Raw genomic sequence first — 25,553 nt, forward strand, 5'->3', positions numbered from 1 at the left:
CCCTGCCAATCTAGGGTGGGAAAAGAGAGGAAGGGAAACCCCTGTTGCGCTAGTGACTTGAATCTGGTCCGATGCAAGAAATAAAAGAAGCAAATAACAACACCATTAAAAATCAATAGGACTCAAATAAATAAAAATCAGTATGACCATTCTATGTGATTGATGTGCCGTCTGCTATCCTCAACCACAAATCCACAGACACCTGAACAAGACTTGTGAACCACTGGTGCTCCGTGGACCACCGTTTGGGAACGCTCACAGTCACACACCCCACTGTCCAAGACAACTGCAATGAACTTACCCCGAGGCAATCAGCACACGGGACTGCGCAATGGCTAGGCGCTGCAGGTTGGTACGGTTCAGTGTATTAAGGCTGGCGCGGGTCACCTTGCCGTTGGTGCTGGTAGGGCTGGCTGGGGAGCTGGCTGTGGTGAGGGCTGGAGTGCTGGCTGCCTGCCTCCGGCTCACCTGAGAGGCCAGGGTCTTCAAGGAACTGCGCATGGTAGCTGCTCCGTCTTGGGGCTTGTGGATAGATGCCGGCATGGGCAGCTTGGCGCTGCCAGAAAGGGAGACGGCTTTACGGGGAGGCGGTGGTGGTTGTGCGGGCGGCTGCTGCTGCTGCAAGAGCTGCTGCTGGCTGACCGAAACGCCAGTCCCTCCGTTGCTCCCGGCTGCCACCGCCGCCTTGATGCTCATGACGAGGAGGCACTGGGGGCAAGTGCAGGCCGGAGCAGGAGGCATGCTGGCCACCCCAGGGCTCGCCGGCCACGACTGGGATTTGGGCAAGGTGCCAGTGACCAACGGGTAGACCATGTCGAGGCGGCGGCGGACGCGGCGCTTGCGCTGCGTCTGGCGGTTGATCTGCCCCATCGTGCTGAAGTCAATGATGTAGCAGAAGCCGATGGCAGTGAGGTCAATCCAGGGGTGCTGCTTCTCGTAGGCATGCTGGATGGTGATGCCCACCTCCATGTCGTAGGGAGTCCAGGTGCCATTGTCATTCTCCCACTCCCACACCACGCCCTTTCCCGGAGCTGAGGAGGGGTCATAATAGCTGCGCCGCACAGGGCGAATGGTGCCTGTGGGAAAGAGCAACGGGAAGAGGGTAAACAGAAAGGCCTCAAGAGTTTATTATAGCTCAAGGTCACACAAGCCTACTTGAGAATGATGCTCAGAAAATGGTTTTTTTTGAGAAGCACTAGTAGACAAGAGAGCTGGTGTAGCACAGTGGCGAAACTGTAAGTCTCTAGCTGAAATTTCGCAACCATGACCAACTCACTGAGTGGCCCTGGGTCACGTAGATACTATTGGCCTACCTCACAGGGTTGTTGCAAGGACTGCTAAGCTGCTGTACATTAAGTACTTTGGATACCTATATATATTAAACAGAAACCCAATGGGCAATGGAGTGTCTTCGCGTGTGGCAGTCTGTGAAAGCTGTGTCTGATATATTCCAAATCTTCCCCCATTATGGAAGCAGGGGATGGATCTATACAGTTCCATGACATAATAGGAGGGTAGTAATTGGACGTTGATTGGCAGTCAGTGATTTGTGAGGGAAGCTGGGTACGTTTGGGGGGCAAGTATCAGCAAAATGGATTTCTCTGGAAATTATGCACAGCTTGCTCACTGACTCAATTTCCTTTCAGCAAACTCGGTCTAAGTAGGCAAAGTCGAAGTGGATTATAAGGGCATCTCTCATCTTCTGTGCTTGGCTTTTGCCACAGAACTGCACTGCAGTTGAATCTCACAGACTATGAGGCCACTATCGAAAGTTTGACATTCTCTCATTCATATTCTAAGGATATGCACTGAATCGTATTGTACGGTCTATTCCTTGGGTCACTGCTACTTTGCCGAAATCCCAGTCATGCCAAGCAATCCCTGGGGTGGTCCTCACGCTGCCAGAAGATGCTTTGATCTAGCAGAGGGAGGGAGACCATTTTAACCAATTGCCCTCCCCTTCGCACACACGCACACAAACACACACACACACCGCCCAGATCTCTCACATTGTCCCAAAGGTTCCTCCATTACCTCCTGGAGCAGATTTGGGAGTGGGGATGCATGGAGGGACGCAGGACAAAAATCACTTCTCACTCATTCTTCTGATGGAAGCCCATGCTGGAACAGCAAGCTACCATCTGCATGAGGACCATAACTGAATACAACCCAACAGACTGGCACAGATCAGTCATAGTATTCATTATTAATACACTGTCAATTACTGTGCATTATGAACTTGAAGGCACTGCTTTCCATACAGTTCCACAACACAGTGATTACTCCTGATTTAAGTACTAGTGCTTTTGCAAAAATAATGTGACCTCTTTTTAATGTCCTCCCCCAGTCTTTGTTTTGATTCATATTCATATTTGCTCCACATTCATATTCTTACAGTGAAAATGGTGAAAGACGTGAGTGGTGCTTGGAGCAGTTTCAAAAGGAAAGGGGGGCCACACAGGATTCCCACTGATATGTGGGCTGCTTCACATGTTACTAATTAATAAACAAGACATGTATTTGTGTGTTTTTTAATGGGATCCTGTTGATATATATGTGCCGGCTAGATGTGTTTACTTAACCATGTGTACACTGCAAAAGAAGCCACTCAGAACTGAAACTGCCTCCCTTCTCCCTGCATCATGTTTTCATAGTGATATAAATGCTGGGATATGCTTAGCAGCTATTAACTTCTGAAGTGGCCTTGAGGGCGAGTCTTCAGCTCCTTGTCCCCACACCCACTCCACCCATATAATTCACTGTATTTATTATGTCCAGGCTCTGGGTGTCATTGCTTGCACAGCCAAAATACTGCCACCCATACAGAAGAGATCTGTAGGAGAGCAACATTTCTGAAGAAAAAACTTGAGCTCTGCTGCCACAAAAAAGCAGATTACAAAAAAGCATGCTCACTGGCCATCAAATGCTGCTTGACTTGGCATGGCAGGGGGAGAGAAGGGAAGAGGTGGGAGATGGACTGCCTTGAATTCTGAATGGCAGCACTCCACGCTGCAACATTTTGTTGCAGATTCCACTTGTCATTCATTAGTTCCCTGTCCCTTGCACACACGTGACCTACCAATCCTTAATCTTCCATGCTCTTTCCACTTCTCCTCTTAATCACCACATTCTTTTTTTAAAAAACCCAAACCCTCCAACTTCTTTGACTCTTTGGAAGCAGAATAAATTATGCAAAAGCAAAGAAATATATGCTTATTCCCAAGAGTATTTCGAGTACACAATCTGCATTACGGCCCTGCTTTTGTGCTCCCATCTCTTCACATGTGTAAGCTACCACAGCTCAGAATTTTAGGTGCTGCTGAAATAACAATCCAGCACTGCTGGAAAAAATAAGACATAATAAACATTGGTGGGGGAAGGAAATTGATCTCTGCGGTTTCACTGATGACCCGGTTTCTAAATGCATCTTTCTCCTCTTGGGTAAAATCACCTGAGGTCTCAAGTACACAACTATTATTTCACAATAATTGAAATGCCATTAGTGTTAACTAATTATAACACCATCATTAACTCCTGCCCATTGATGTAACCAAGGATCCCACCAGTTTTCATCAACAAAAGAAACACAAGCTTATAGGACTGGTGATAAGGGATTCTTACCCAGTGACAGAATATTTATCCAACCACCAGAGGTTAATAACCACCACACCCTTATTCCACAGCTGGCATTAATCCGCAGACCTCCAAAGCTGTATCACAATACAGTGGAACTTTGGGTTGCGGACGTAATCTGTGACGGAGGCATGTCTGCAACCCACAGCGTTTGTAACCTGCAGCGCCGCGTCTGTGCACGCGCATGATGCAATTTGGCACTTCTGTGCATGCGCAAGCGGCAAAACCCGGAAGTAACCCTTTCCGGTACTTCCGTAACCCGAAGCGTTTGTAACCCGAGGTACCACTGTATGTGGAAGCAGAAAACAATTCAGCACTTAAACAGGCAGCTACAAATGTGCATCGCTGTTGCCAGTGCTTTTTTTTCTGGGGTGACGCAGGGGTACGGATACCCCTAAACATTTTGTGAATCTAAGTTTGGCCTCATTGAGAGGCAGTATTTCAATCTGAGTAGGAAAATGAGAGTATCCCTAAAAAAAAAATTATGAAAAAAAAGGCACTGGCTGTTGCTATTCCTTGTGGCATTTTGCTAAATATATGGGCCTAGCTCTATATTATTTCAGTTTCCTTTATATAAAAATATCTAGCTTGCCATTTCTTTCTGTTCTGAACTATGCTGGAACTGCTAGCAATGAAACTGCAGGTTATCATTGCAGATAATGTATGAATCCCAACAGGAAGGTTACAATTTGATGGGATGCTCCAACAAACACACACCCTATTTCAGGCCAAAGAGGTAGCTGGAGATTTCTGACATACTGCCCTATTTCACCCACAGAACTTGCTAACAAGATTTCAGAACTATTTCATCTTTGGCAGTAGAGTTAATGGGCTTAAAGATAATCTGATTAGCTACATTCTGAAGCATTAAATCCATGGTTCTCATGCGTGAGGGGTGGGCCTCCCCCTAAGGAGCAGAAGGCAGTTTTGAGGGGAAATATAAGCCCCCGTCTTCCCTGATATCACCAACAGACCAGTTTTTCCTGCGCAACTCTACACAAAGTACATGAGGAAAACGCAGGGTCACCAACCCCCATCTTTACCTCATAGTTCTAATGCAAGTGTTGGGGGCATTTGCAGGGGAGAACAGGAAGGAAGAGGGAGGTATTGTTCAACCCCTCTCCTGCTTGTGAATTCTCTGCTGCATAACCAGGTTTCGGCAGCCTTACTGACCTCCTGGTGTTTTGGACTACAACTCCTATCAGCGCCAACCAGTATGGCCACACTGGCTGGGGATCGTGGGGGTATTAAGCCAAGATATGGAGGGAATGGCAGTGGGGCAGGGGTGGAACAAAAGGCTGGAAGGCAAATGATTCAACTGAAATTAAGCAAGTCTGAGTCTGGTCAGTGACTGGGTGGGAGACCACCAATGGTTGTGTACACACCATACATTTAAAGCACATGACTTTTCCCTTGCCCAAATATTTCTGGGAATTGTAGTTTGTTAAGGCTGCTGGGAATTGTAGCTCTGTAAAGCGTAATGTTCCCAGGAGTCTTGAGTGGTGAGAGGCATGTGCCCCTCACAAATGTATCGTGTGAAGAGCTTATGTACGCTGCCCTCAATTTCCTTGTAGAGGAAACACAAATTAGATAGATAATCAATCAATCAATCCCACCCATCCTAGGCTGGCCTCCAAGCCCATGTGCAGTCTTCAAAAGCAAGCAGTTGTGTGGTCAATAGGTGCTATGTCATCAAATGCTGTAACAGAATGGCAATCATCAGGGTTGACTCTGGCGAGCAGACTCATTTGCAAGGTAAGGAACATTATCATGAGAGGGTCTTGTGCAGCTGATTATGAAACGTAAGAGCACAGAAAAGGTATTGCAATTCCTTCAGAGGCTGTTTTCACTAGTCCTTTAAAAAGGGAGTGGAAAAGGCATGCATTGTTAAACTATTTGACAGAACATGTGAAAGATCATTGCAAGCCACCCATCAACCACAGTTATTGTGACTGTTCCAAATGTTGCCACAAATCTTCTTTCACTCAGTTTACCAGGTTCAAAAATGATGAGCTCTGTTGAATTAAGACAGGGCAAGCAAGTAGAAGAACAACAGGAGAGAATGCATATGGCTCCACATTCACTGACTACTGTACTGGAGGCAGTGATGTGGGGTGGAAGTTTTCCACTCTTTTATTTTTCTGAGGGAAACTTTTCTGTTCTTATTAGTAACAGTGAATGGATGCCAAATGCAAATTCAGTATTAGGCAAGCATGGCAGTTTCAAAGTGTTTAGTTTTGTTAATTTGAATGTGGTAAATTAAATATGCTAAATTAGATCACTGTGCAGGCCCTACAGTGTAAACTGAGATTTTTCTTATGCAAATTATTCTATACAAGTTAGTCAGATTTGCATAGGAAAATTTCCTAATTCAAAAGTTTTGGTAAAACTTACTAGCACAGAAATGAGGACTTTCCACTTATAATCAACATCATTGATAGAAATGAGAGAACAAAGGGTGTAAGAACAGAATCAGTTGATTATTCTATGAAGGAAATGTTAGAGGTGTTAAGGGATTCTCACATATTAATGCTTTTATTATATGTTGCAGAACTTCGGTGAGGCAGCAGTTACAAGTCTTAACCTCAACCTGACTGGCTTAAGGTATGATCGCTCTGAGTTGTCTTCGAATTGTATCTCACTCGTCAGCTACTGCCCACCTTAAACCAGGACTGCAGGTGGCTGAGAGGCAGAGAGAGCAAGTGTTTTGAGCCCTCTGTAGCAGACAAAAGAGAGTTCCTCACTGCAAAGTCTAAGCTGTCAATACATGGTTCTTCTGGATGCCCTCCATGCCAGAAAAAGGTGAAGTTATTATCTCAGAGGCTGCTATTTGAAGCAAGTCTGTTTTTTTGTAGAGAGGCAATGTGAGTATTGAGCATTTTCAGCTCACGGTCAATGATGGCCATCTTCTGCGAGTCGTTGACCCGCAACAGGTCTGTGGATAAGCCAGGACACATGGTCCTTACATTCCACCTTGCTAGGCAGAAGAGGGTTTGTTTCTTTTCTTTTTCTTTTTGCCTGGTGAAGAAGTTCAATCTGCTTGTCGAGTGATACTCTGAGATCCAAGCACCCACTGAAGCAGGCAGATATTGGCAGTTTGTCTTCAAAGACTCCCTGGAAAGACCCTGGTGTTGGGAAAGATGGAGGGCACGAGGAGAAGGGGACGTCAGAGGACGAGATGGTTGGACAGTGTTCTCAAAGCTACCAACATGAGTTTGACCAAACTGCAGGAGGCAGTGGAAGACAGGAGTGCCTGGCGTGCTCTGGTCCATGGGGTCACAAAGAGTCGGACACGACTGAACGACTAAACAACAACAGGTGAGAAGAACTTCCCACTCCTCCCCTTTAATTTCTCACAGTCCACCACCCCAGGAACTTTTCTCCCAACCAGATCATTACTGGAAGTGGACTGGGCCAGGAGAAAAATGCCCTTAAGGATGGAGTGTGGAGAGTTAAAGTGGAGGAGGGAATAGGTTCAGCTCTCAGCACACACCTTCTGGTGTAAAAATCAGACCCTCCCGCCATTTACATGTGAACAGGGCAGAATACACCAGTATGGCTGCGCTTGGGGCTGCATCTCTCATCACTTACCCTAAATGCATAAGCCTCACCCTAAATGCTTCACCCTCCCATTTAAACAAATGGGGTTTAAACACACATAATTCTGGCTGACTCATGCCCTTTATCAGCTGGTGTCTTTTAGCAGAAGCATAATCTGACTACTTTGACATAATTTGGATAAAACTAATTGTTGGCAGGTACACCTGTACTAATCCAGCACATGCTAAAAGGAGGGGTATGAAAGCTAAGCCTACAATTGCAGAGAAGCAAGTGTGTTTTCCTAAAACACACACACACTAAACTCAACAATTTTTAAAAACTCAACAACTTTAGGGATGTCCAAATTTTTACTTCTTGAAATATGGCAACCCTATTGTATGGGGAAGGGGAGAACAGAAAGATTTATTATGGGACAGTGAATGACAAAACTGAAACATAAATTGACAATAGTGCTGATCTGGTCTGGATCGCTTGCTAATTGGCCACTAAAACTGCTGTACTGACTGAGGATACAGATGACTGGAAAGCAGGATAATTAGCTAAAATACATGTAATTTGCAGGCAAGGATATAAAGCCACTATAGAGACTATGTGGGGAATGCAAACTATTCACATTTAGGGATTATGTTTAATTCACTTATCTCTGTTTATAACTACAGTCTCAGGCAAATAAATATTTCTGACCGGGGATTTCCTTTTAAAAGAAAAAGTATTCAAAACAGAGGGTGACTATTTACTGAAGCAAGTTTCACAACTTGTTTTATACATGGGTGGTACAAAATTGGAAAGTTGGCAATTTCCCCAGGAAAAAAACCTAGTTCAGAAGAGGACACTGAGTAAGATCTAGTTTATACACCACTACAACCTATATTTACCAGGGATCTGCCCAGAACAAGGTACTGGGAAAAATAAAAGCTATTATTATAACGAAGTAAATGTTGTATACTTAATTTAGCAATTGTGTAGATTTTACTTTAAACTTGAGTAAGTTAATCAAAACAAAAAAGCTCAAGGTGGGCTAGCTAGCACCCCGAAATATTTCTAAATCAGCATGTTTTTCTCCTCCTTCCTTGTTAAACAAGTATTACCTTTGCATTGCAAAGTGAGAAAAGGATGATTAAATATTGAAGAACCCCAGGAGACAAGTGCTGTGATAATTCTAGAGACTCAACTGCTTAGTTGAGCTGGTTAGCAAAGAGATCATTTCTTCTTATCTGGTGACTCCTTTCTCATAGAGGACTTTAACATGTAGGTGGTGCTCCCCAATCCTGCTCACATTTTCAGACACACACACACACACACAGAGAGAGAGAGAGAGAGAGAGAGAGAGAGAGAGAGAGAGAGAGAGAGAAGCAGATGCAAATTGCCTTTCTCCCAGCGAATAATGAAGACTGCAAGGTCTGAATTAGGGCAGTGACAAACTACAGTGACTACTGAATGTGTCTGCCCAAATGTTTTCAAAAGGGCGGCGGGGTGGGGGGCGGAATGCCAGAGCCAAAATGACCTTTGCCCCATGATTCCAAATAAATACCTGCACAAAAACAGGGCTGACTGACTTTTCACTTCTTCTTTTATCCTGCTTCCACACAGAAATAGGAGGCTAGGCCGTCTTGAAAGGTAAGGGTACATTGGTGCAAGAACCTGAGCTGAGTGAGTGCATGAAAGTTCTGGCGCAGTGCCTGGATGCAGTGCTGGGCTCAATGTGGGCCAATAAGCTAAATTTAAATCCTGGCAAGACAGAAGCACTACGGATGAGACGTTCCTGTATCAGGGAGATAAGCCAGTTGGGGTGGAACTTGTTTTGAAGGAGCAGGTACACAGTACTCTTGGCTTCAGCTCAGTCACTTGAGGGTCAGTGGTGAAGAATGCCTTTTACCAGCTTCAGCCAGTATCCCCACCACAACCATTCCTGGATTGGGATAGGTTAGCTATGGTGGTTCAAAAGCACAGGTATCCTTGAGGATACCTGTCTCTATCTATGTGAGGTAGATTCTGCAGCCTGGATGTTATACATTGTCAGTCCCCCACGCCCAATAACACCTGTGATGAGGGACTTGCACTGGCTGTCAATAAAGGACCAAAGCTATCTTCAAGGACTTACTATTAGTACATAATAAAGCCCTGAACAACCCAAGGTCAGTGCACTTAAAATATCACCACATCCCCTATACTCTTGCTCTGTCTTTGCGATCAGCCACTGAGGCAAGTCTGACTGCTCCTGGCCAGTATAAGACTGTCCTCAACAAGCAACTGTGCTTGTTTGGTGGCACCAGGATTATCGAACTCTACCAAATGAAATCAAACGCCAGTTGTCTGTAATGAGTTTCAAGCATCAACTTAAGGCTTCGTTATCTCAGCAAGCCTACACATGAAAATGAATTATTATTCTTATAACCTTCATATCAGATGATCCATTTTGTTCACTTCCATTCCTTTAATGTATTTTGCTTTGATCTTATTAGTCATATTGTTCTGGTTTTAACTGAAGTATAGATACCACGTAGATATATGTTTATTGGTTCTGTGGTATATAAAAGAATACCAAAGAAGAAGAAGAAGAACAGCTCAACACACAAAGCGGATCAAATATAAAAAACAGATTTGCTACCTTTTGTTAATGGTTAAAATGCCAATGGAGAAGAACTCATCATCAAACGATGTGCCCCATCACTCCCAGAATCTGTAACTCCAAACAAAAGTGGACGTGTGGCACCAAGGGGATTTGGGGTTCCAGTTTATGGAAAAGCAGCCTCCACCACCCTGAGCAGTTCCAGAAATTGCTTATGAGAGTAACAGCACCATGCAAAGTTGCACAAGGAACAGGTGCCTGGCACAGATGGCTGAGCACTCTGGATTAGCAAGTGATCAAACAATGAAAAGGAAAGGATAAACCTGGATCATTTGTTCTGTTGATTGTAGTTTAAGCCTGAATTACATGAAATGCTTTATAATTTAGCAGCAAATGCACTGTAGCAAGCACGTCACAAAAGAAAGGCGCTGCTGTGATTGGATTTTGTTCCATTAAAACGTCTGAAGAATTTATTGCTGGGGTGAAAGAAGGTGGGCATGAATTAATAAAGGCAACCAGCTTTCTATGGCTAACACCTGGATATTTCCCCCCCTCCCTGTTTTGATCTCTTAAAAATTCCTTGCCTCCTTAGGCTTGAGCGAAGTAAATACCCTGCATCTGGGAAGACCACACACACCATAACAAGGTATTTCAGGCAGAAAGGGCAGAAATTATGTGGGGAGGTGGACTCATAAGAAATAATCAGGCAATACAATGGAGAAGCCTGTTACAAGCTAAACCGCAGTACCACTAATGCAAACCCTATAATTTATTATAATCCATCACAAGAAGGGGAAGGCATAGGAGGGGGGGGGTTGCTGGAATTTCAGCATCTGGCTCCATCCATCAACCTTGTGGGAAAATCCTCCCACCACTCCCTGGGTCATTCTGAATCAGGCCTTCAGCCTCCCATTCAACAAGGGAAGAAAAGGGACAATAGCTATTCAAGACCTTGCCAGGGTCACAACCCCTCTACCATCAGAACTCCTTAATGACCCCAAACAACAACATTCATAGCAACTGGAGAGGGAGAGGAGGGGAGACAGGCAGAACAATCGCTCATTCAGTCTGGGGTGTGAGGGGACTTCTGCCCACCCTCCTCAGAGGCAGCTTCTCAACAGGATATTGACAGCATTCCCCTTTCTCAAGGAGCTAGTAGATCTTTGTCTGCCAAAAACTGGCCTGGTATCCTAACTTAAAAAAGATCTGAACAACCCCACTCACATTTAATGGGATCTGGCCTATGTTCACATGCATAATTACTCCAGTTTTAATGGATTTTTAATGCACTTTTGTGTCCATCTGTCCTCAATCAGAGGAGTTTAAAGAGCACCGGGAACAGAATTACACCTTGTCGTTGAAAGAGTATGTCCTCCCTCCCACCCCCCCGCCACCTGAAGTGTCAGTCCAGGTAAATATTAGTGTGCCTTCCATTAGTCATGGCAAAAAATGATGAAGACTTCACACATTACTGGGGGGCGGGGATTGTACCTGAATACTGTGTGTACCCACAGTGTTCCTTAAAATATGTGAAAGGCAGTCTTATTTACTCACCCTGTGTCTATGCAGTATGTACATGATGCAAGGAGTGGTAACCAACCCCAGGTCCTGGCAACATGCACACTTAGAAAAGTAGAGAAGAGTAGTCCTAAAGTGTGGAATAGGAATTCTAATTTGTATTAGTGACTGTATTTATTCTGCAGTAATTAATTTAGAACGGACTAAGTCTGGAGTACCGTAATTACATATATTCAATTCATGGAGGATAAAACCATCAATGGCTATGAGTCCTGGTGGCAATTTTGCCTCTAATAACACACTCAGGTGCTGGGGACCATGAGCAAGACAGTGCTGTTGAGTTCATATCCTCCTTTTTGGCTTTCCCATAGAAGCTGCTAGATACAGAATCCGTTCATTGGTTCATCTAGCCCTGTGCTATCTGGAAATGCCAGGGATCAAACACAAGACCTTCTGCATGCAAAGCAGATGTCCTACCACTCAAGCAGTGGCATCTTGTTGGCAACAGCGAGAACAAAAAGCTGAACTAGAGAGGTCTTTGGCCTGATCCAACTTGGTTCTTCTTAATGTTAGTATTGTCTTGTGAACAGTCCCTGAAAAGAGCAAAAAGCACTGGAGTGGTTGGGATGGGGACCAGACCATGAAGCTGTTACAGCTCCCATCTCACTCCTGAGAAGACTTTAGTTCGAATAAGGTGGACTGCTGGAAATGGCCTCTGTATGATGACTTACTACCCATCATGGCTGGATTCTGTACTGCTGCTGCTATAACAGGGACACGCCAGATGAGGAGAAACAGAGAAAGGGAGAGCAGTGCTAACAGAGATATGTAGGCCTGGGAAATTTTCTCCTCCTGTTCATTTCCCCCCAAACTGGGGGGGGGGGGCATAGAAAAATAGGTGGAAAATTGGGGTCCCCTCCAATTTTTCTGTACCCCGCCAGAAGCCTTCACATGTCTAGTGCTGCACCTTACAGCAGCAACATTGGGCAAGTATTCACAGTAAGAATTGTTTCAAGCAGTCTTCACGTGACGCTCATCAAACTTATGAGCCCACGCTTACTGGAATTTATGGGATTTATATTTCTTTCTTTAAAAACTCAAAATATTTGCTACCCACACTTCATCAAAAGATGCCACGATGGAGCACAGGAGTGTGAATAAAAAATAATTCACACAAAACATATACACACAATTTAAATCCAACATGTAAATGTAGCAAAATATTGGAAAACAAAAGCAAATTAAACCCAAACAGCTAAAGAGCAAACCAGAAAGAAAGAAAAAAGTATCTGAAATGCTAAAACACTTCTCTTGGTGCTTAAAAGCTTGTAGTCTCTTTCTCATACACATGCAGAGCAAAACCCACCATGCTCTTTAATGGTTTTACCCAAGTCTCTTGCTGCCTCCTTATTCAAATATTTTTTGAATTCAAATATTTTTTGAAGTATAGGATGCAGGGGTTATGTTCTTTATTCAGACCTGGAAAGCAAGCTAGATGATGAACTGTACTATATAATTCATCATACCTAGCGCAATGTGTTGAATCAACCATGGTTCAAATATGAACTCAACCATGGCTTTATAGGACACCTGAAAGGCACTGTGGATAGACTTGTCTGTCTTAACCAGGGAGATGTGGGTTCAAGTCCCCACTCAGTCATGAAATGTACCGTAATAGGTGACTTCACCTAAGGCTGCTGTGAGAATAAAATGAGGTACCTTTAATAAGATATAAGTCTTTGATATGTCCCTCAGGACATGGTCTTACAGCTGGATTCACTCATGCAATGCATTTAATCGGTCATGTGTGGGAAATTCTGCCTGCACTAATTCTCCTCCCATCCACTGTTGACATGGCCACTGTAACCCCCATCTGTAAAATGGGAGGAATAACAAATTCACAAGTGAGTTGAAGTCCTACAAAACACCCTGAATATCAAAAGTGAAATATAAGGACAAAGGAATGAGTCTCTAGATAAAATTCTAAACATAATGGGCAGAAATCCTTTACTGTTCTTTCCTCAGGCAAATGAATGCCTCCCCTAACTGCAGAGACCCTGCTAGATTTGAAGGAAACTTTTGTTTATTTGTTGGTATTCTTCTTCAGCCTTTCCTTTTCCAAGAGCAAAGCAAACATTAATCTCTGCCTGTCTCAGAGCTGACAAAGGCCTATAGACAGGCCGGCAGCCTGCCTGGCCCACTTTCTTTCCTGACCCACTGGCTCTAGCGCCAAGATGGGACGAGCTTAGACTTCAAAATTAGTTTGACTTTGCTTCAGCAAAATTCAGCGAGGGAGGTGGAAGGACAGGCAGACACATGGCTCTTATCACCGTGGCAACCACTCAAAGAGGAGAAGGACAGTGCTTTTATTCAAGAGGAAGGGAGTGAGTTCTGGGAAGGGGTGGGGAGCGAGGGAGCCCAGGCCACCACCACACAGACAAGAGGTGGCCTGCATGCTAATGGCTCGGGAGCAAAAGCACACCCTGCAGTGCTAACTCCTTCAGTAGTAATTGCATCACAATGTTCGGCCCACATCCGCCATGCTGAGGAATGGAGTGGCCAGAATGCTAGTTTTAGAGGCACCATCCACATCTATACAAATGTACAGATATGCACAACCAAATTCTGCAGATGATCCATCAATATCAGTGCAATTGTTGCATCCTTCACAATTTTCCTTTATCAGGATGGCAAAACCTCTGCCTATAAATTCCTATCAGTGTGTGTGTGTAAACACTATAACTTGGGCATTAAAGTGCCCAATGAAATTGATCAGCCACAACTGGAGGACAAACTTTCTCTAACTATCTCTTCACGCAATGCATACTCAGCTTACAGAGTTCATTTCCACATGGTTTACGGATGGTCACCAAACACCAATTCCTTTTTTAAATGGGCGAGTTGAATTCATGGAGGATAGGATAAGATCACCATAGGCAAATGGTACCGCACACACCTCTCTCAAGTCAACGTGCATAGGATCAAATACTTGCCATGTTATTTTGGTGCCAGAGACACAAAATCCAAAAGTGCCACTCCTTGAGAGTAAAAATATGTTGATTCAAATTGAAAAACTTAACAAGTTTCTGTCCCTTTTATGACACTAAAATTCAGCTGCTTGGGGCAGCTGCCTCTCTCTGCTTAACGGTAGGACTGCCCCTGACAGACATAGCAATCTCTCGCAAGTTCACAGTGTAAGCTTTCCCATAGCATCTGGCTAGTGCACAGAATGCTCAGCTAGATCATTTTTTGTCTTGCAAGGCCAGACCATTCTCATGTTTTTACAGGTTCTGGGCACTCAAACACGGCAACCCCTGAACCAGGATGGCTAGCCTGTGGTGGCTAGCCTGTGGCTCTCCAGATGTTGCTGGACTCCAACTCCCAACAGCTCCAGCCAGCATGGCCAACAGTCAGGGATGATGAGAACTGTAGTTCAGAAACATCTGGCATGCTGAAGGTTAGCTATCCCTTCAGTTGATGAATATATGATAAGTCAGGCAATAAGTTTAACCTTACAAGTCTGTTTCACAATCGACAGGTGGAAAGCCACAATCAAGACTTTGCCTGTTGCCTTGCTTTGCTACTGCCTTTGCCTCAGCATCCATCTGCTGCTCACTGATAGTTCCTTATGACATGATATATGTGTGCTGATATGCATGAATATGTTGCATCAAAATGGCAGCTGAAGGGGTGCTGGAAGCCACAGCAAGCAGTAGGCATGCAAGACAGGTAATAGCTCTTTTACTGAGTCTCCAAGGCAGTACATCTTCATTACCTTGTTAATCCTTCTACCAGCTCTGTAAACGTGGGCAAGCCATATTAACACTCCTTCTAACAATCCTGTTACGTGCCATATTAATTAGCAAGACTAAATAAAGAATACTAAAAGCCTGAAGGAACAAAGCTCTTTTGGAAGGAGTTCCACAACCAGTGTCCCACAACTAAAAAAGCCCTGGATGGACTAAAACTGTCCAGCTTGGGCTGACGTTGACATATGAATCAGGAATACAAACTCCATAGTTCACACTCTTAACTCGCTCTACCACTTGCTATACCACTAGTATAGCAGAGCTAGATTTCCAGACTGGGGTTCCTAACATATGCATTCCAGGCAGCTATTGCACTGCTCCGAGCAGCACACAAACGGTCCCATAAGTCTTCTGTGCTCCTAACACTTTATCCACACACCAAACATTCTTTATGTGGGTGCCCATATTTCATGCAGAGAGGAAGAAACCATGCATCAAGGCTCTGAGATGAATTTCATTTCACAGTTGTGAGGTAACTTCAGCTCCGCAGGGATGAATGCCTCCACTTCACAGCCTGCCTTCAAGGCCGGGCTTCAAAGGGTACAGCAGAAGCAAGGCAACTAGGCCTTATCGTGGAAAGGCCCCAGAATACTCAACTCCCATGATTCCAGAGGGGAAGTAAAGCATTATTGGGTGGATGGGTGCATTTTTGGTACATATAGCAATGGGAGGACGCTTAGGTAGGTGGGGTGTCACAACTGTTTGGTGGGCTGGGAGGAGCATGATTTACATAGCACTCCCAAACCCTGGCAGGAAAGTATTTGTGGCAGTAAATTCTGTGGCAGGGCAGCGTGGGCACCTGAAACAAGCCATACAGAAGGTGTGTGAAGGCGAAATGTTACTTGCAGGATGCCCAGATAAGATCTAGAACCATTTTAGTCATGCTAGTTGACAACCTTCAGCAGGAGACAAATGGAGGGAGTGCGTCCCTGTTGAACCATGCAGACTTTTCTTCAGCTTTCAGAACCATCTCCCATGGTATCCTTCCAGACTGCCTGACAGGCATCTGCTTCTAATAGATAGGCTGGTAGCTGAAGGGGGTGACAGGAAATTGTGGCTCCAACCTTATGGGAATTAACCTGTGGAGTGCCACACCTTTCAAAATCAAACTATTGGGAGAAGTAGGCTAATGACCTCCAGTAATCTTCTTTTGTAGCCCAGGAAGGCAACTGATTCTTCAAACTGTCTCTGGAGTTAACAGTGGGCTGAATGGGGGATAATAAACTAAAGCTTAATCCATGTAAGTGAATGGATTGGTTGATCTAGTACTGGGGTGGGGAATCATTTTCCACCTGAGGCTATGCTCTCTCAGGACCAAACTTGTAGGTCCTTGAGGGCACACTTGCATTGCCAGTGTGCCCCCAAAGCACACTAGGTCAGTGTTGGCACAAGCACAGCACACACACACTGTTTGAACATACATATATGCACACAAACACATACATACATACATACACAAATTTTTGCTCTCACCCCCCCCCCACAGCAGTTGGGCTTGGGGGGGGGAAAGCATTCTAGCTTTTTCCAAGACTAATTGGCAAAGGAGGATGGCTTTGATCTTCATGGAGACTGCAGATGGGAAAGTTCTCCAGCTATGACCCGTCCCCCAACCCACACACAAACGTATACACTGCATTTGGCCTTGAAAGCCTTCTGTGGGAAACTGTTTTCAAGCCTAACTGATGCTGGAGTAGTCTCTGGGCTAGATAGGAAGGCCCCACAAATTGTAGCGAGGATGTGGGCTTCCAGTTCCTCACCTGGGATTCACATGTGTAAATGAAGTAAGAGAAGTGATATCATGCAAGTGTTCTGGAAGGCAGTTCCTAGCATACAAGAAAGAAAGGGCAGAGTGGAAATCCTTCAGATAGTTACTAGTGATGCTGTTGTAGGAATGATTATCACAGTCATGGATGTACTGGGGATGTATATTCTCCACAGGGCATTAAAGCTCAGCTTGAGAGTCCCTACTATGAAGACTACATGTATCTATTTGTAATGATACCCTCTGTGTGGTCCTAGGGAGGCCTGGGCCGTCAGCTTCTTACCTGTGTTCAAAAGGACAGAATCACAGAATTGTACAAAGCATACAAGACAGGGGGTCATCCAGCCTCAACTTAAAACCTCCAATGTGAAGGAGAGTCTACAATCTATTGTGGGAGTCTGTGCCACTGTGTCAACCAACTCTTAGCGTCAGAAACTATTTAGTCAGAATCTCCTTTCATAACTTGGGTACCTGATCTTTAGAGTGACTGTGAAGTTATTTAAGTCTTTAGCTACTTGTTTTTGTGTTTAAACTGATTTTCATTCGTTTATTGTATTTTCCTATCTGTTTTATATCTGTAAGATGCTTTAGAAACCATTTTTGGTAGGAAAGAGGGATAAAGGCAATAATGTATGTCCGAAGAACTGGGCCTCTGCCTACAAAAGCTTAGGCCACAATATATACAGTATTTGCCATTTGTTAAGGCAGCTTTCGCCAACCTGGCGCCCTCCAAAGGTTTGGGACTACAATGCCTAGCAGCTGATGGCAGTCCAACACATCTGGAGGGCACCTGGTTGGCAAAGGTTGCTTTAAGGTGTCAGAGGACTCCACTGATTTTGATTCTCTTCATACTGTCATTTTTTTTAATAAAAAAATCTCACTTTTATTTTAAAATAAACTGAAGGTAAAATATACTTAGAGATGATGGGGGGGGACACTCCTTCAAAATGAAAGACCAGATACAGGGTTTACTTCAGCCCTGGAACAAGCAGATCAAATGGCCATAGGATCGGCTGCTGATTTATTACATTTTCAGAGCTCTCTTGAATGGAATATTTAGAAATATTTCCAGCTTCTCAGCACCCAAAGTTAGAAAACTGACTGTAGATCTCTTGCAGTGTCCCCCTTGCCCTCAGATGAGCTGTAAGCCTCCTTTTCTCGTCCTCCCCTAAAATATTCCTGTTCAATTCCTCTGTCTTGCTTTCAACATCTCTTCCTCCCTCATCTATCCAAAATGCAGTCTGCTGCACCAGAAGGGGAGGCTCTCATTCCTATGCACTGTGGTGGCCTGATTCACCTGTTATCTCCTCCCAGCTTTCCTCCTGATCCAATAGCTTTACCTCTTCTTGACGTGAGCTCACTGGCAGTAGCAAACCGGGATTCCCAGCCAAGGAGGCTGATGGCTTTCCCAGGGTATTTTCCTCTTGTCAGCATAGACAGCACTCAGTTTCTCTCTCTCTCTCTCTCTCTCTCCACCTACAATTGATTCCCCCCCCCTTCAATCATGAGACTGCAATTGCATCACTGATGGTATTTCAAGAACATTTTAACTAGAGGCATTCAGCCCCTCCGGTAAATCCTTTGATCAAGGTGCTTATAAAGGGGGGGGGAGGCGGAGAGCAAGAGCACCAGCAGCACTGAAGCACCGCCCACATCTCAACCAATGTTTCGAAACCCTGCCAATCAGCAGCACTTTATTCGGTTTGCTATTCAATATCACACTACTATTGCGGCCTTGTGGGTCCCCCTCCCCCCAGCTGACAGAAGAAAACTGAAAGAAAGCAGACAACTGACAGAAAATGGAAATAACTTCCATTTTTCACACACGAGTTCTAAAGGTTAGCACACATCCTTGATGGATGTCCCTAAACATTTATTTTGGTCAGAACCAGTAGTAAACATCCATCCACTCAGAGGCATATGGGTTGTTGTTTTTTCCAAGACTCCAGGGTGAAGGAGGAGTTAGAGCACCCTCAGGGTGCAAACACAGTTTCATTTCACTAGGATTTGTTGCTACTCTTTAACAACCTTTTAATCACCCTGGGTAAGTAAACCACTATCTGTCACTGCCTGTCAATCCACAATTACAGGGGAAGTGGGATATTCTAAACTGCATTAGTTTAGGGGGGGGGAACCTGACTCCAGACCACTTAAATATTTTGAGTACCATGAACATAATATTTCTTCACGATTCCTGGGGAATGGCTATTATGAAATTCTGGTTTTCCTTGTTGCCCGGACTTGCTCTGACCCAGTACCTAAAAAGTTCCAATATATCCCATATTATTCCCCCAATCTTCACACTTCTCTCCCTGGACCTAGGTAATCCAACTATGTTTCCACTCTGTTCTGAAACACACGCAGTCCAATTCTATGCATTTTTACGCAGGACTAAATCCCACTGAGCCCAATGGAGTTTACTCCCAAGTAAGCTCCCCCCAATACTGCCTGTGGCCCAGAAAGTCCTTGCCACCCCGCAGTCGCACACTTGCTTTTCATTTGCAGGTATGCAAGCGCTTGGGAGTTCATGAAGGCTAAGCAAGGCAGCTGAGAACAACTAACAACGGCACTTTCGGCTGTGAAGATGACTGGGCTGCGCAGGCAGTTCCCAAACTTGCACTCGCGTTAATCCAAAGTACAAGGTTTGCCCAGGTTAAAGTGGAACTCCGAAGACATCCAGGTGGTCGAGAAACCCTTAGATGAGCCCTCTTGTAGAATTTCTGCCTTTGCAGTCGCCTGGTAGGTTAGGGACCTCTGCCACGCCAGCTTACCGCGCGCACCCACCTCCGGCGACTCCTTCTCCAGCCTCCCCATCGGTTCCTCTCTTACGCCGCCTTCCCCTCCCGTGCCAATCGAGGGGCTGATCCCACCACGGATCTCCACCTAGATTACTTTGGGCATCACGTCTCTCGATCCCCGGTGTGGCCTTTTGTCAGCCAAGGGAGGGAGAGATGGGACCGGCCGGGGAAGGGAAAGGGAGCCGAGGACCGGCTCCCGGGCCACGCGGTGGGGTGGGCGCTCCAGGCCACGCCGGGGCACACTCACCCGTGTCCTGGCGGAACTGGTGCATGGACTGCAGGTCGATGATATAAGGCGACAGGCGGTTGTCCACCTGGCCTAGGACGACGCTTCCCCCGACTCTCGGCCCGGATCGGATCACCGCCTCGATGTGGTGGCTCACGGCGGGGCTGTAGGGTCTCCAGCGCCCGTGCTCGTTCAGCCATTCCCAAACCACCACGGCCGAAGCCAGCAGCATATTGGTGGCGGTCTCCTGCAAGCAAGCAAGCTCTCCCGATCCCAAGCGGCGCCCGGAGGAGCCCCTTTTCGCCCGGTCAGCGTCCGATCGGTCTCATCAACCCCCTTTAAACTCTGCAACGTCACGGCCACTAGCTGGCTGGCTGCTTCTTGGATCAGTTCCAGATCTTGCTCTTGTCAAATCTCTCCCTTTCTCTCCCTGGCAGCGAAGAGCTGGGCTTTGCGGGGTTCACAAGCGCCTCGATTCTGCTCGCTTCATGCACCTTTTTTAAAAAGGCTTCTAAAGGTCTCATCCCACCCACTTGAAGACTCTTGCTTCACTGCCTATAAAAATGCATGCATTTAAAAAATAACAAGGATCCATCCACTCAGCGAGCTGGAAAAGCAGGTTCCGTCATTTGCTCTGTAAAGTGGCTCCGAGGGGAATTTCTCACTATCTTTACAGCGAAAGGAGGGTGACTCAGTTACACCAGTTGCATCTCCTCCTCCTGTTTTCCTCTCTGCAGCTGCACGGGGGATCCTTCTTAGCGAGCCCTTCTCGGAATTTCATGCTCTAGTTTTCCCCCTCCTCCTCCTCCTCCTCCCCGTGCACTAGATGCAGCAATCGCTCCAGCTCCACCTCCCTGTTGCTTTTCTGCCTGCCTCCTTTCTACGAGGAATCCGGGTGAGTGGGATTTTCTCGGCACAGCAGGAGAAATGCAAGCCTCCACCAGACGCGATGTCCGCTTTCCACAGCGGAGAAACAATCACCCATTGCACGGCACGGGCACTTCCCTCCTGCCTATTGCAACCCGCAGCCTCTCCCGCTACAACTTCCCTGCCTTAGCAAGGTTTTGGAGTAGGAGCCGCAGCACGAGCTCCCCGGGAACGCGACGTCTCGAGCGCGCGAGCTCCCTCCTCCTCCTCCTCTCACCACCATTACCTCATGCTCGGCCCCCCGCCCCTAAGCCCACCCCTCTGGCCGGCATCAGGGCGCCATCTGCTGACCGTAGAAAACGAAGCAGCGGCAGGAGAGACTGAACCATCGCACGCAAAACAGGGGGGTGGCACTTGCCACCACGAGCAAGCAGAAGAGGAAGGGAAAAGCAAGAGAACGTGCATGCGAGGAAAGGCCCGTCTGCAGAATCGCCCGTGCCATTGCTTTCAAGCCAGGCCCGCTGATTTGCTACAGCTCCTCACTGCAGCCTCTAGTGCCCTCCAGCATTTGCAGAGAGGAAAATTAGGTGAAGCAGTTGGATGTGAGAATAGTTCCTTCACAGCTGAGATCAGAGGAGGCAGTGGCGACGAAGCATTCCTTTGGGTCATTCCCTGTTAAATAATTTTGTAACTTTAAAATGCAACGTTAGTCCTCTCTCCTAAAAAGCACAGCTTTCGGATATTTTCCAGGGGCGTAGCTGTGGCACCTTAAAGACCATTGCGGCATAAGCCAACCTTGTGGCAATACTTAAAAAGTGTTATCCTAAGTTACAGGGACATATGTACGCTATAACTCAGGATTCACACATCTGATGAAGTGGAGTGGAGTCCATTTGCTTATGCCATGATAAATTTGATAATTTTTAAGGATGCCACAATGTTGGATCTAAATATGACAATTCTACCTTTTTCTAATCTATCTTGCTAGTGTAGAAGCTAATTCCACTTTTTTAAATAAAAAAAAGCAAGCTATGGTCATTGCTTAGAGGCTGGATCAAAGCAAATCAAGGAAGCTAAAAATTCTGGTGGCCATATTAGTATGATCTAGAAATATTTTATTTGGAATTAGGTCAAAAGCACGTTTCCGTGTACAAAGTGCTTTACACATCTATTTTTAACTTCACATCAAGTGTTTGAAGTCAGTTAGGCTGTACAGTGGTACCTCTGGATGCGAATGGGATCCGTTCTGGAGCCCCGTTCGCATCCTGAAAAGAACGCAACCCGCATCTGTGTGTGTTTGCGGGTCGCGATTCGCCGCTTCTGCACATGCGTGTGACATCATTTTGAGCGTCTGCGCATGTGCAAGTGGCGAAACCCGGAAGTAACATGTTCTGTTACTTCCAGGTCACCGTGGAGCACAACCCGGAAATGCTCAACCTGAAGCAACTTTAACCTGAGGTATGACTGTATCATTAAGTATGAATTCAGTGCATGCCTGAATCTAATATATACATGTGGCCAGGATATCTGTTAATGGTCACTGATTGCTTTACCTGAGCAGCCTGGCCATTCTTTTGTGAGGGTAAATACTTTAATTCCTGAAACCAGGTCACAGGCTCGCTCTATTCATACACAAATACGCCCTTAAGACAGGTAAGCAAAAGACAATGGAGAGGCTTTCCTTTTTCCTTCCTCCTTGCAGAGAAATATTTGAGGTCAATTTGGGAGTCAAAATGGTTTGGGAGTCAAAATGGCTTCAGACTGCTCTCCTGTACTATTTCAGACGTGTGGTTTATGTACTTATGTATCTGTTTGCCTTGTTTATTTTGTATTTGGGACCTTAGAATTCTTATAACACATGTTTCTTTATTATAGATATTTCCCTGCTTCCCACCAGAATGGAGCAGGAGAGAAGGGGAACTCATTATCTGACGATTTCATGTTGTAGGCAAAACCACAAACTACAGGGAAAGGAGGGGAAAAACAAGAGAAGGAAAGTGTTTTCCCATCACAGGCATAATCCAGCATCTTACCTGAAAATGTTTGGATAACATATTGCAAGCACTTAACAGTTTTAAAAGCTAGCATGTCTCTAGAAAGCGTAAACAGTAGAATTATTTATTAGGAATCCTTCTCTAGTCTCAAGAGTTCAGAGCCAACTCTTCACATAATGCACAAAATCAGCCATTACTACTGCTGAGTTTCATGTACAGTGGTACCTCGGGTTATGAACAGTTCTGTTTACAAATGCTTCAGGTTATGAACTCCACAAACCCAGAAGTAGGTGTCCTGGCTTGTGAACTTTGCTACGGGATATGAACACAATCCACTTCCAGGGTCGCAGGAGGCTATGTAGGGAATGCGCGCCTTGGGTTAAGAACGCTTCAGGCTAAGAATGAACTTCCGGAACGAAGTAAGTTCGTAACCTGAAATACCACTGTACGTTATACAGTATCTAATTGCACAAACGTACTTCAGGAGGAATGGCAATCCTGCTTTTATTGTTGTTCGTAGAATTGTAGAGTTGGAAGGGACACCAAGGGTCATCTAGTCCAACCCCCTGCAATACAGGAATTGTGCCCACAGCCATCCCTGGGTAGGCTTGAACCACCAACCTTCTGGTTAACAACCAGGCATATTGAACAAGGTTCATATTGACTCTTCACATACATATGTATATCTGTGGCCTCCACACCATTTCTCCTGGGTGGGTGTTCTGATTGTTAGATGCAGTTGTTAATTCCCTGAAATCTTAAGGTATGGGAAAGGCTGAATTTTAGTTTACACTGGTGTTATATAATGCAATTTTTAACGGTGTTTCAACAAATGCACTTCAGGTTTAAAATCTCTATTTAGATAGCTGGTGATGGTGTTAGAGAAGCAAAACAGCTAGTAAGCCTGTTCTTTATTAAAGGAACTGTTGCAACAGGGTCCCTACTCACCACACGCTGGAGGGAGAAGATCCCTGAACAATGGTGTGCAAACCCTTATATAGACTTTTGAAATTGTCCACCCTATAGCTCAAGATCACCCCCCCAAAAATCATACATACATCACAGAAGGTGGTGGTCTACAGCAGAAATCCTGCCTGCCAGGATAATGATAATGATCACTGATTGCATTACCTGAGCAGTCTGGCCATTCTTTTGTGATGGTTAATACTTCAGTTCCTGAATCCAGATCACAGGCTCACCCTATTCAATCACAAATATGCCCTTAATACAGGATTTGTAAGCAAAAAGACAATGGGAAGGCTTTCCCCATTTGCCTTCCCTCTGCAGAGGAATATTTGAGGTCATTGGGTGAGTCAAAATGGCTTCAGGATTGCTATTTCAGGCACATGGTACATATATTCAGATATGTGTGCATTTATGAATATTTATCCTGTATTTGAGACCTTAAAATTCTTATAACACTCCCCCATTGCTCTAACGGAGCAGCTTCCCTTGGTTGAAACTGATGTAACATGCAAGCACAGTACAAGAGGCCTTTTCAGGGTGGAAAGGTAAGGCAACCAGAGCTTCCATGGTTCTTGGTATTGCATCTGAAGGCTCCCCAGTATCAAAGCTGTTGAGAGATACCATGAAGTGTTTCCCCCTTGTTTTTAGCTGCGAGGTGGGGAAAGCCTTCCCGCTGTACCACAGCTGTTTCATACAAGATTCTGCGCGGCAGCTGTTCCAGTCAACTTAAAAGAAAGGTCAGTCTAGAGTTGTAGTATGCTTGGACATCTCTTATGCTTCTTTGTAAACATAGGCCATTCAAGTTACAGTTACTCCAACCCTAAACTCACCATCATAGATATGTGCATCTCTGCAGATTGTCACAAATTCTCCCAATGACTAAGGATTGCTGACCTCCGATCCTTCATCCATATAGTAATGAACCTGAAATGTATCACATCATTTGGCATTACCTTTTCTCTCTCTTATTACCTCTTTGCTTTATATGGCCATGCAGCTTTGAGTGTATCGGCTAGAAACATTTTTAACTACATAAAGTTGTATGTTATTGTATCTTGATGTTTGCTGTGGCCTAGGGCTTATGTACTAGTAAACAAGCCACTGATAAACCCCAGTTCTGTAATTCCTGCAGGTTTAAAGTATAAGAAATGCTTAAAATTTAATAAATAATAAAATGTGTGTTTGTGGGAGGGGCATTATCGGTTTTGGTTTTTATTATGTATTTTGTGTTCTCATTTTGTATTTTTATGTTGTGAACCTCCCTGTGATCTTTGGATGAAGGGTGGTATACAAATTTAATAAATAAGATGAATAAAGCTACAATAAAAAGGCAGCTTTACCCTGAGTGAGTTCCTTTAACCTTTTCTATAAAGATAATATCACCACCTATTATTATCCTCAGGATATGTCAATAAAGCACAGGTGGGGTCTCAGTAAGAAGCTGCAGTGGTTCACTTCAAAGCAAGAGTTGATGTGAACAGCTGAGAGCCGTCAAACAGGCAAGGCAGAACCCCATGTTGGGGACTTCAAAGCCAGGACTTTAATTCAACATGCCAACGGTAAAAATCACTGCAATGAAATAATGTCCTGGAAACAAGCTCTTTGATTTACTTTCACTAAGCGTGGCTCTGTGAGTGGTGATGTTGCCAGGTGAGCTATTGATGAATTCAAAACACAGCCTGCTCCTGAGAGGCTTGAGGCCAGCCACTGAAGGGAAAAAAACTTGTCATTTCAGGCAGCTACTAATGAAAGAAGACAGCCATTTAACTCTGTGATTTACTGTTAATGGACGTTACGTGTTTCATGCCATGACTGCTGATGGCTAGTCTCGGGAGCTTGATTTCTAGAAT

General features: G+C 45.0%; 1 protein-coding gene across 1 annotated transcript in view; it reads right to left on the reverse strand.

Annotated features, from left to right (window-relative positions):
- Positions 1-21,168, reverse strand: part of DTX4 (deltex E3 ubiquitin ligase 4) — a 38,061-nt gene extending 16,893 nt beyond the window's left edge. The window contains exons 1-2 of the mRNA XM_083742590.1: positions 19,898-21,168; positions 302-1,076 (exon numbers count right to left, since the gene is read on the reverse strand). Coding sequence (XP_083598716.1) covers positions 302-1,076; positions 19,898-20,108 — 986 coding nt within the window. The 5' untranslated portion in view covers positions 20,109-21,168. The remainder of the gene's footprint in view (positions 1-301; positions 1,077-19,897) is intronic.
- Positions 21,169-25,553: the final 4,385 nt, after the last annotated feature.

Source organism: Podarcis gaigeae (genome assembly GCF_964106915.1).
Source record: "Podarcis gaigeae genome assembly, chromosome: 1".
Lineage (NCBI taxonomy): Eukaryota > Metazoa > Chordata > Lepidosauria > Squamata > Lacertidae > Podarcis > Podarcis gaigeae.